General features: G+C 39.6%; 1 protein-coding gene across 1 annotated transcript in view; it reads left to right on the top strand.

The window, feature by feature from the left end:
- The window catches only part of SH3KBP1 (SH3-domain kinase binding protein 1), a gene marked incomplete at its 5' end in the record, with an annotated part of 104,896 nt that extends 94,068 nt beyond the window's left edge, over nucleotides 1-10,828 (top strand). Inside the window, 5 exons of the mRNA XM_010292532.1 lie at nucleotides 1,924-2,033; nucleotides 3,365-3,490; nucleotides 5,937-6,208; nucleotides 7,982-8,045; nucleotides 10,161-10,828. Coding sequence (XP_010290834.1) covers nucleotides 1,924-2,033; nucleotides 3,365-3,490; nucleotides 5,937-6,208; nucleotides 7,982-8,045; nucleotides 10,161-10,202 — 614 coding nt within the window. The remainder of the gene's footprint in view (nucleotides 1-1,923; nucleotides 2,034-3,364; nucleotides 3,491-5,936; nucleotides 6,209-7,981; nucleotides 8,046-10,160) is intronic.
- Nucleotides 10,829-11,626: the final 798 nt, after the last annotated feature.

The following is an 11,626-nucleotide window of genomic DNA, read 5'->3' as shown; positions in this document are numbered from 1 at the left end:
AGAGTGGCTGGGACAAATGGAAGGATTGCTTCAGCCTCCATTTGTACTCATGTATGTGAGTGTCACACGTCTATAGGCGAGTGTATGTTTTTGATGGCACTATACTCTTGCTGTGCAACTTAACAAAATAACAGTGGTGAAAACTAAGACAATGTATTACATCACTGATCTGCTGAGTGATCTTAAGCAAGTCGTTTAGCTATCTCACACGTCAGCTTCAAACTGGATATTACTGGAAACCAGCTCTTACATTTGCCTTTTTTTTCCCCCCAGGTAATACATTTTTACTTCCGTTTCTCCTCTCCTGAAACCCTGGAGTTCTGTAGGACTCCAGATAGGTTTTGTGCACTCTGCTAATGTTAGCTTGTCTTCCCTTTAAAAGCACTGTAGCCTCACCTGGTATGTCGGGTACAAATGAGGCTTCGGATTGCCTAATTCCCATTGACAGACTGGGTGACCTACCTTTGCACAAGGGTTGCAACAGTCAATAAAAAAGCAGTGAGAGAAATACCTGGTAGAGGACGGTGGGGTCACTGGTTATATATAGGAAGAGTTGCACCAAAAATAGAGTAGTATTTGGAGATGAATAACCTTAGACTATTTCAGGGCTATTGAAAGAGGTTTGGGGTTTTTTTCTTCTTGTTTTATCTCCCAGAGATGGAAGAATTTTGCTGAATAAGGAATGTCTGATCCCATTTACTTCCTAGCTGCCAAACTATGAGTACTTGGAATCAGTTTAAGTGTCCTTGAGTGCATATAGTTTATTGCACAGGCCCATTAATTAATTTGTTTTTCCATTGTGTAATTTTGTACAATGGTTGCAATATGGCAACGAAGCTCGATCTTCAGAAATTCATTGTTCTGTAACAGTTCTGAAAATTAAGTGCCTAGTATATATAACTATTAACTTAAAAGCTATTCCTTCCTATGTGTGCAATGAAAAATAGTCTCTGAAGAATGAATATCACTCCAGTATTTTATTCACGTCTGAAAGTAATTTTACAGAGTTTTGATTTATCCTGTCTAAAGTACCTCTTGTATGTTTTCTGATTCTTTTCTGCTTAACATACGCAATAGGGCATTTTAAAATGGAGGTGAGTGAAACTGATATAATCCATAAAAATAGATGAACGGCGTTAAGCCATTTGATTCAGGCATGTATTCACGAGCTGCGATATTCCTTCAGCCTTCACATCGTTCTTTCACATAAACACGCTAGCACATGGCTAGCACTTCCCCAGTGCATTTCACTAACCGTGAAGACAGTCGAGACTGCATTTGAGCAGATCTGTTTTTCCTGGGCTCTGTACAGCTTCAGGAGCCTGTTGGAGTTTTTACTTGCCATAACCTCTGGACTACAGGAGATATTCCTCTCACCTGTAGCTACTGGAAACTGTGCTGCCTCCAGCTGCAGGTGTCCGGGAACCTGCAGATCACTTCCGTCTCAAGCATTCTCATTCTGTCCTGCCTGCAGCAATTGCTGCAGGTGCAGAGCTGACAGCACATTTTTTGAGAGAAGCTGTGCAGTCTTATGTCTCCAAATATTCAGGAAAAAAAAATTACTAACCCCTTTAATAGCAAGATGGAAATTTTGAAACTGTTTATTCCATGCCATAGGACCTGTCTTGTCATTTAGCTTTCACTACATGGAAAACAAAGCCAAAAAGCTCCTCTCCACGTTCCCCCTCTGCTCTCTTGTGTTTGAGATGGAAAGGTAATTGTCCTTGGCAAGGGTGACTGGATTACAGCTGCCTTTGACTTCCAGGTTTTTTTAGTGCCATCATGGTGCCTAAATGTATGCAGAACACTGTGACACAATGGGGAAAATGGGATTTGATTTCTTTGGAATTAGAAAAAAAATGTGGTTCTTTCCCTTTGAGGACAATTTCCAGAAAACCAAATGAATTTTATCTTATTTTTAAGACTTGGAAGGTTTTGACTCTGTAATACCAATTGCTGAGAAGCTTAATCATCCAACTACATCCAGACCAAAAGCTACTGGCAGGCGACCACCCTCCCAATCTCTCACGTCTGTAAGTTAATTTTCCTTTTCTTTTAAAAATATTTTTTTCCATCCTTCTATTTGTGTTCCCTGGTGTTTTTAGTACGCTTACACAGCCGTTCTTTCACACATACAGTTAGGCAAAGAGATGCAGCTCAGGAAAATTAGTGTCAAAAAGCTGCCAGTGTTTTGAATACTGATGTTCCCTCCTTACAACATTTGTACCCCCTTATTTGGGTGCTGCCAAGTATTCCTTGCCAACCATGACTGAGGCCAGAAAAATCCTTTATAAAAATCTTCGGGATAAACTAGTTTGTGCTAAGTATTAAAGGATTTTGAAAGTGTTACCCAAAAGAAGCATTTCCCTTGGTGTCTTTAGGACATTTATCAGATTTTGAGGACAAGCAGACTGTTTCAGCCTTCAACAGCTCTCCTTGAGCCATCATGTGTTTCTTCTCATTAAGCTCACAATTGTAAATATAAGGGTGATTTAAATTTCACTCTCTAATATGTGTCTTTAGACAACTTGGTCTTATAAACCATACTTTGGAAACCACTGCTTAGTTTTTCAGTGCCTTTTTCTTTGGGGTTTGGGGTTTGTTCATTTCCGTGCTTTTCTGCATTCCGGAACACCAGAATGAGAGTAACTACTGGTGGTTACCTGTGTTCATGTTGCTGAAGAAAGACGAAGTGGAGGGAAGCAAAAATGATTATTGTGAAACTAATAGAAAACAAAAAAGAAAGCTTTCAAAATTTATTATGTACATAAATACAGAAACATAAAAGATGAGTTCAAAGTTCTTTCTTCCCCTGTCAAATCCATGGGGAAATGAGCAAGGGGTGGAAAGAACCTTCCCTGTCTGCACCTTCACAAAGAGGCCGTGCACAAAGCAGCCCTGCCGTGCCAGCAGTGTGCGCGGGCAGCAGCGTGGATCCTCTGAAGAGCAGCAAAGTGAGACCTGCACTGAGCAAAGCCATGGCAGAGTGGCCCAGGCGGCAGAGCTGGCATCCCCCCAGCATGGTGTCCGGTGTCCTAGGCAAGTAAGGTACAGTTCTTCTCACAGACAGGAAGGCGCTTTCATCCTAGGATATAATGCAATGCAAAGATGTAAGCTAATGTTGAATTCAACTCTTAAGTATATCTCATTTCATAAATGCTTTGAAAGCATTTTAGCCTTGAAGCAAGATGTAAAAAAAGGGGGGTGAGGGAGAGTCCTGATTTTAAGTATTGTTACTTTGAAAATTATAACTAAAAAAGTCATCACATAAATGCTTTTCTTCTTCCTTTGTTAAATTCTTGTACAATGAAAATACCTGCATTTTTTTTCCTCTCTTGGGGGTTGTTTTTGTTTGTCTACATAGTCGTCCCTTTCAAGCCCCGATTTCTTTGACTCTCCAAGTCCTGAAGAAGAGAAGGAGGAACATGTTTCCATTACCCACAAAACTGTTGAAGCGTCAAGGAAATCAAGAACTGTTACAATATCACAAGTAAGTTAATTGGAATATCTCTGCTTAACCTTATCACATGCACCTTCCTTTTTTAAAACAGTATTCAAATATTTATTTTTAAAATTTAATTCAACAGTCACCTGGTAACTGGTGAAAAGAAGCTTAAAATTGTAAGGGTTACTAAAGATTGTTCTGTGTTTGAAATGCAAGTCTAAAGTGAATTGCACAGTTAAAATGTCTCCATAGCCACACTGTGAAAAAATCTTTCTAGTGTAAATATATTTCATGGAATCAGAGAAGCTAGGGAAATAAATTTTAGAAACAAAGGCCCCTACTTGCAGCTGTAAATTAAGTTTATGTTAGAAGAGTCTGTGAGCAGAGAAAATACAACTCTCTGACCCACTCCAATAGTATGTGAATTTAAATTTTCAAGTATAATCACTTTTTATACTGGTATAATTGTATTCATTTGATAGGCATTGTGCCATTCTTACTGTATATTGATAGAAAACTATAGGATAATTGAATATTACAGCAGGAGTATGTAGATCAGGCTTTAGAGCTTGAAGCTGTTTTTTAGTACATAAGAATAATATGTACTGAGGAAAATAATAATAATAATGCAAATATTACATTCTAATCGTATAACAGAAGTATTTGAAAGATTAAGTCATGCACGTCTGTGATCAAGTTAGAGGGATAATGTTTTGCTATATAGCTCCCTCTTCTGGGAGCACTTGCATTAAGGAATGCTCTCGGGCCAACATTTGTGAATTACATGCTGGTATGCCAAGGATGTAGATGTTCTTCCTGTAAAACAAGATGACTGCTATCAGAAAGTAGCTGCCTGAAGCTTTAATGTTGATAGCCAGTTAAGTTCTGGAATAAAGTGTTTAGTGTGGATGTTGTGCCTTGCTCACTTGCTCCAGGTTTGAACTCAGCCTGACATCTCTTTTTCAGTCCAAAGGAAACTTGCATCTACTGGTACAAAGATTAGTATCTATGAGAGATCCTGTTATGAGCACACATTACTCACACATGCACACATATATATTTAAATTTTTAAAAGAATATTATTAAGGTCATGCAGTCAAGCATTCAAGCCACTGGTGTGATTCAGCTTTCTTGTGATTGTAACACCATTTTTATTTCTATGGTCACACTGCTTTTTCTGCAGAACACCTTTTTTATGGGGTGCTTGCCCAAGACAGGTTCTGTGCTCAATCACACTCACGTAGTGGGGAAGACTGCTTTTTGCAGAACTCTGTGGATCCTGCTTTTGTGGCCACTAACTTCTCTCAGTTACTTTGTCCAGCTAATGCCACTGCCCCAGTCTCCAAGTCCTCACAATGTCTCCTTCCATTTCCATACCATTTTTTTTTTCAATATCTTACCCTATTTGCCATTCAACTGCAGTATCTCTTTTCCAAAGATAGAATTGGAGTGTTCCCTAGTGCTTTTTCTTACTCTTGGGCAAATCAGATCTTCAGATACTCCTGGTAGCTGTCATATAATGCACACGTTAGCACTGCCAAACAACAGTGTGATAAATAATTAAGACTCACCTGACTTGCCATTGTGAGAGCTGTACTTGTACACTGTTCTGTGTATGCAATGAAGTAAAAGGCCATATATGGTATGTGGACTTCAGATTTTCTATACCTTGTCTAATAAGTAGAGCACTGGATTGCAATTCAAGAAGCATGGGAGCCTTCTGAGCTAGCCACATGGTTCCAGGGTAACTAGGTTAAAGCTGCGTTTTTCTGTTGAGTTCCTGGAGGAATAAAGAGCCATTGGTAGTTATAGGGATTCACAGAAGCTTCCGTTTATAGAGGACAGTACAGTACATTTATTACTTATTATTATTTTATCATTTTGAAGCCATGGGATTTTGGTTTTGTTTTTCTTTTTATATCATACCAACAAGCAAGCTTAAGGAATATTTTGCTGTTTTCATAATGCTAAAGGAAACATGTAACACAATTACTAATTTTTAAAAAACAATGAGTGTTGAAGATTTCTTCAATGGTTAGTTGGCAATGGTAAATTTAATCTGCAAAAAAATACAACTTGTATTCTTGGCCATGCTGTTTTGTGGTCCATGGGAGATGTCCATGGATCATGGACATGGATGTCCATAGGTATGTTCTCACAGACTTCTGAGAGAAACACTGAGCACGTGTCCCTGGTTCCTTTCATTGCTAGGTCTGAGATCTTGGAAACACTTACTGCTGACTGGTTGTAGCAACTGTGGAAAGTCTTACTGAAGCTGTCTGAACTTCTGCATCCCAACTAGACACCCTCTGATGTACATGTACAAGGATAATGACTACTTGTTATGTTTATCAGGCTTTTGCCAAAACTGCCCATGTTTGGCTATGGGCTTTCAACATTACTGAAGAGAAGCAAAATACTTAATATTTGTTAGAGGTCTGATTTTCATAAAGCTTTCTCCAGAAATTAAATGCTGTTCTTTTTATTGCAGGTGTCTGATAATAAAAATTCCTTGCCTCCGAAAACAGGAGGTTTGGCTAGTGGCAGTAGTGTACAACCATCACTATCCCCTTCACCGTCACCTGGATTTCACTCAATTGCTATGGGAACAACAGGCCACAGGTCAAATTCCCCATCCCTGTTCGGTACTGAAGGAAAGCCAAAGACTGAGCACTTGAGCCAAGGTCAGACTGCCCTGGAGGAGTTGAGAACACAAATTAAGGAGCTAAGAACCATCATTGAAACCATGAAAGACCAGCAAAAGTACGTGCTGCAAATCACAACTGTAGGTGGAACGCATCCATTCATGCATGGTGGCGGCAGTTTCTTCTTGAGCTTGCCTTCATGTATGTTACTCTGCACGGTTTGCCTTTGTGTTTGTGAGTGATTTTCGTCTGCCAGAACACATTCAGGAGTGAGAACCTTAGGAAAACAGACTGGCACTATCAATCTGTAACAGCTGTTTTTTTCTGTGTTATGACATAAGCAGATGTTTATAGGGTGTTGAAAAAGTTAAGTTACAAGCTATAAGCAGTGGATAAGGTTCTTATGTTGTTTTATTCGCCAATAACTGTTTGGGAACTCATGTGCATTGATCTTAATAAGGCGTGCATTTGTTCTAGTTGTAGTAGTACAAATCACTACAAGTTCCTAAAATTATTAAATTAGTTTGTTGTTTGACTGTTAGCACATTTTCCCAGGAAACTTGTATTACAAAAGAAGTAACTGAATTGTGATTAGGATGTTTGAAGACCTTTGTGTTTATGGCCCTGAATCTTACTATCTTAGTGTTGGGCATTTTTATTTTCTCTAAGCTGATCATTTCTTAGGAGAAACTGCGGCTGCCATGTAGGTTTTGCTATTCCTGAGAATATTTAATGTTTTGGAAGCTAAACTTTCACTTATGTCGTCAGTTGTGCATAGCCCCAGGCAGGAAAAAGGGAAAGCAGTGTGCAGAGACTGTGGTGGAACAGAGGTGTGCAGGGAGTTTGGGAGAAGATGCAGGAGGGCATGGTTCAAGCTGGTTCTAGCCAGCGAGCCCCACGGCTTTGCCTCAGGCTGATCCCTGCCCCTCTGGTCTCCTCAGCCCTTCTTGCACGGGCTGCTTCCACCTACTGGTTTGTGTCTTAAGGTGAGATCACTCAGTGGGAACATGAGAAGGTGTCTGCTCCTTATAGCTATGTTCCCCTTCCCAACAAAGAATCATAGAATAATTTGGACTGGAAGGGACCTGTAAAGGCCATCTAGTCCAACCACACCGCAACAAGCAGGGACATCTTCTGCTAGATCAGGTTGCTCAGAGCCCCGTCTAACCTGACCTTGAAGGTTTCCCCTTGAAGGGATGGGGCATCTACCACCTCTCCGGGCAACATGTGCCAGTCTTTCACCACCCTCCTTGTCAAAAATTTCTTCCTTAAATCTAGGTGAAATCTGCCGTCTTTTAGTTTACAACCGTTACCTCTTATCCTGTCACAACAGGCCCTGCTAAAAAGTCTCTCCTCATCTTTCCTATAAGCCCTCTTTAAGTACCGGAAGGCTGCAATAAGGAAGGATGACAGCAAATCCACATTTGGGATCATTAAGTCTTAACAAATGAAATTGAAGGTTACATTGTATTGCTGGCACAACCAGCTTTTAAGTGGCCTTAAGTATGTGACAGCGTGGGCAGGATTGCTGTTACCAGCTCCTGTAACCCACCAACAGCCAAGTCATCTACATTCTGTATGGGAAAAAAGGCAACTGGGTGCTGACATGGTGTTGATACAACTAGTCCAGAGCAAAGCCTGTGGATGCAAGGCTGTTAGGAAGAAGTGTATTATTCATTAGCCATACAGAGTGGGGAGGGTACTGTCCTTTTATAGAGAGTCTTACTTCTCTGTAATATAGCATATAGTATACAAAAGTGTACTTAATTAGCTGTTCAGAGGAAAAAAGCTGACTAGTGAAGCAGGGAAAATATATCTCCAAGAAGTGATCTTTTGTATTTTACTAGTTTAATCATTTCCATTCCAAGCTTTTTTTGCATTCTTTTAACAGAAAAGAGATTAAACAATTGCTGTCTGAGTTGGATGAAGAAAAGAAGATCCGTCTACGATTGCAGGTACTTAAATTATTTATAATGTTATGAAATTAGTACAGTTTGATTTAGCCTCACGTATGGGGCATAAGACTCTGCTAAGATACTTAGATTCCAGTAACATTTCTGAAAGGGGTATACCTGTTCCCTTCACACCTCTTGCCAGTCTGTGTCGTATATATTGCAATACTGGCTTCTTACTGAAAAGCTTGATAATTATCTAAAACTTTATCAGCACAAGTAGACAAATTAAAAAAAAATAAACACAATATAGGATTCAAACTATGGTATTTCTTAGTCTCAGTTTTAATGGTTTGATTTTGTCACAAATGAAATCATGCTTTTTTTCAATTTTTTGCTCCTTCCAAAGCTTTATATTTTGTAGCAGGCTTTTCTTAGTGTTGATATACTTGGAATAGTATTTCATATAGCAAGATTCTATGCTAACTACATTTTTATGTCTGCTTGACAGACTGTGATCAGGTTGTCTTTACAAAAGCATCCTAAAAATATAAAAGAAGGTGCTCTGATTAAGAGCCCTGTTACTGCTACCATAGTTTGTAGAGTACCTTAGCTCTTAGATGTTGTCGTTTGCCAGGTAGCATGCTGCCCTACTTGTGTGAGAGTCCTGGAGCTGGACCTTTGTTAGGATCATTGACTGTGCTGCTTTGATATGGAATGACATTGAAACAGCTTTTCTGGGTTTTGGGGAGTGATTTGGACAATGCCCTTAATGACAGACTTTAACTTGGTCAGCCCTGAACCGGTCAGGCAGTTGGACTAGATATCTTTGTAGGTCCCTTCCAACTGAAATAATCTATTCCATTCTATTCCATTCTATTCTGTTCTGTTCTATTCTATTCTAATTCTATTCTATTCTATGTACTTGATAAGTGGTTTAGTATTGATTGTATTTTATATTTTTATGGTATAGGTCAACTGTACTTTTTCTTTGTACTAGGGATAGAAAATTGAATTGTAATTTCACTGGACTGTTTCATTGGGAACATGGCAAAGGGTGGCAGAACTGGAGACCATCGATGTCTGTGCTCCAGGGCTGCCTAAAGGACTTCATGCGTGCAACCACATAAGAGTGTGTCTTCTAGTAACACAATTCATGTTCAGCTAAAATTGAAATTTATTCAGATAAAATCAATGAACATTTTTAATAGCTGTCATTGATTTAGTTTAACAGGCCAGACCATTCAGAGGTCTGGATTTTACCTCCAAGGATGGCTTTACATCTTTATACAGAGACCTGAATTGACAGTTTTAAAATTGTGATCTTACAGCTGAATGCTTTTACTCCAGTTCAAGTGTTGCTTATACTGGTAAATGTTCAGATGCTAGCCAAGGTGGCATTATTAGCTTTACATGAAGATAAGAGTTCAACAAACAAAAGCTGCATTAGTTTAAGAGTGCTCTTATAGTCATAAAGTAGCACAGCACTCAGTCCATGTATTAAAGAAGACCGACTGCCGTGATGACATGGCACAGTTGACTACTGCGGGTGTGTTTGAGTAAGTCTAATATCCCTGCCTCAGGGCTTCCAGCATCTGTCAGAGGGGCCCAAGTGTACAACTAGGGCTGATGATGGTTTCAGCCATATCCTTTTACCACACGGCTGTACAGCTATCAGAGCCCTAAAGGTGCCTGGACACAGGCTTGATGGGTATAGAAGGCAACTGCCATCCCTACAGCAAGAACCATCCCTATAGGAAAGAGATGACAGGTTTTGCTCCTCAGCTACCAGTGCTCTTTGTCAGCAGTTCAGTTTACTTGTGCTGGGTGTAGCTGCAGCAGCTGGTGCACGGACACAGTGCTCATTCTGCAAGTAATTTCCTGGCAGTGAGTTGCGTGGTTTGTAAAAGTTGTATTTTAGAGAGTTTGAAAGGTCTTCTGGTACATTCAAGGACTGTACTTGTCGAGCTCTGAGGGGAGGAGGCCGTGAATGGTCACCTTATACAGCTGAGAAGATCACCTCAATATGTGAAAAATCTGTGGAAATAAGAGTAGTATGAAACCCGTACTCAACACCTGTGGCCAAGATGGAACATGTGCTTTTCAAGCGGCACCACCTGTGCCTCAGTTAGTTAAAGCATCTCATTTCATCACAAATATTTTTTTGTTTGTTTTCAGATGGAAGTTAACGACATAAAGAAAGCTCTTCAATCAAAGTGAATACTTGATAGGTGGAATGTTCCATTATTCTTCATGACTGAGACTCAAATTTATGCCCCAGCCAAAATAACTTTGTGCCAAATGATGTAAGAATTGCCTCAACATCCCTTTATTTGAAGGATTAGCACAACAGTTTTTGATAGCACAACAAAAATACCAACAGCGAGGACAAAATTTCCACCCGAAGCAGTGCTGTGCAGCACTTGTTGTGACTGAAATTGATCTTCTTGTGCTAAAGGCTCTCTACTTCAAGATCCTAGGTGAAATGAAAACTCAGGCAGTTTAGTCCATAGTGGTACTATTTTGATGATATTTTTCCATAAATAAAGTGTATTTCAGATTATCTGTTTACAAGCTTTATGATTTTGACTTTTGGTTTTTAATTGTCTTTTGTCACGGATTTTAAAACGTTTGTACTGCATATAGCCAGGAATGAATGTTAATGTTGGGGCTGGAGGGATTATTTTTGCTTCGAGATAGAACAGCCTACTTTTTGTTACAGTTTTAAGTTCTGTTAAATATGCAATTTTATGTCCCCAAATCCCCTACAATTTAAACTTACGTTGTGTACAGTAATGTATTTACGAGAAGGAAACAAACCAACAGAAATCTGGTCTTTGCAATGATTTGTGCCTTTCTTTGCCACACACTGACTGGAGCCAGTCACAAGCCAGGTCTCCCTAATGTAGCTACCATGACGACTCCTGTCCCGGTGTCCGGTGGAGGTGATCATCTCCGTGTACAGGGGCTCAGTCAGTAGACCCAGGTTTGTGCGAGGTGGCAGAACAAAAGGGCGCAGCTGAGAGCAGCTTCGTCTTGAGCAGCTGTGGCTTTTTAGCTTTCCTGGTTTTGACAGGCCTCTCCCTCAACTCGAATGTTCATCTCCGCTTGATTTTCATTAGATGATTTAAATGCCCGCCTCTGTCCCCAATTTTGCACAGAGTGAACAGAATATGCATTATTAAAGCAAAAATAAATAAAAGTAAGCTATAAAACATGAATAAAAAGTTGTATTATTTCATGCACAAGGTTGTCTATCGTGTGACATTGTTTTATTTACGGTTTATATGGTATTGTTTGCTACATTAAGTTGTACACTTATAGACTGATACACTTTATAGTCCTTTTTTTGCAGCAGGAGTTTCTTTTCATCATTTTATTGAAACTGATGCTAGCTTCATTTCTTCCAGTTTCTCTGTTTGCTTTCATCCTTTCAAAATAAGGTCTCCCATTCTTCCGATTGTGGTTTCGTGTGTTCTTTGCTAGCTGCGGAGTATCCATCCCATATACCTTGTCAGCAATCTTGGTTGAGTTTATACAAAGTGTTTAAATAATGGATATTTTTGCATAGCATGGAGTGAGTAGGTGAGTGATACTGGTGATGCTTCAGAGTGACAAAAAAAACCCAACAAACATACAAAGGA

The sequence above is a fragment of the Phaethon lepturus genome, unplaced genomic scaffold (genome assembly GCF_000687285.1).
Source record: "Phaethon lepturus isolate BGI_N335 unplaced genomic scaffold, ASM68728v1 scaffold578, whole genome shotgun sequence".
NCBI lineage: Eukaryota > Metazoa > Chordata > Aves > Phaethontiformes > Phaethontidae > Phaethon > Phaethon lepturus.
Note: the sequence above shows the minus strand (reverse complement) of the source record. Positions and strands in the feature narration are given on the sequence as shown.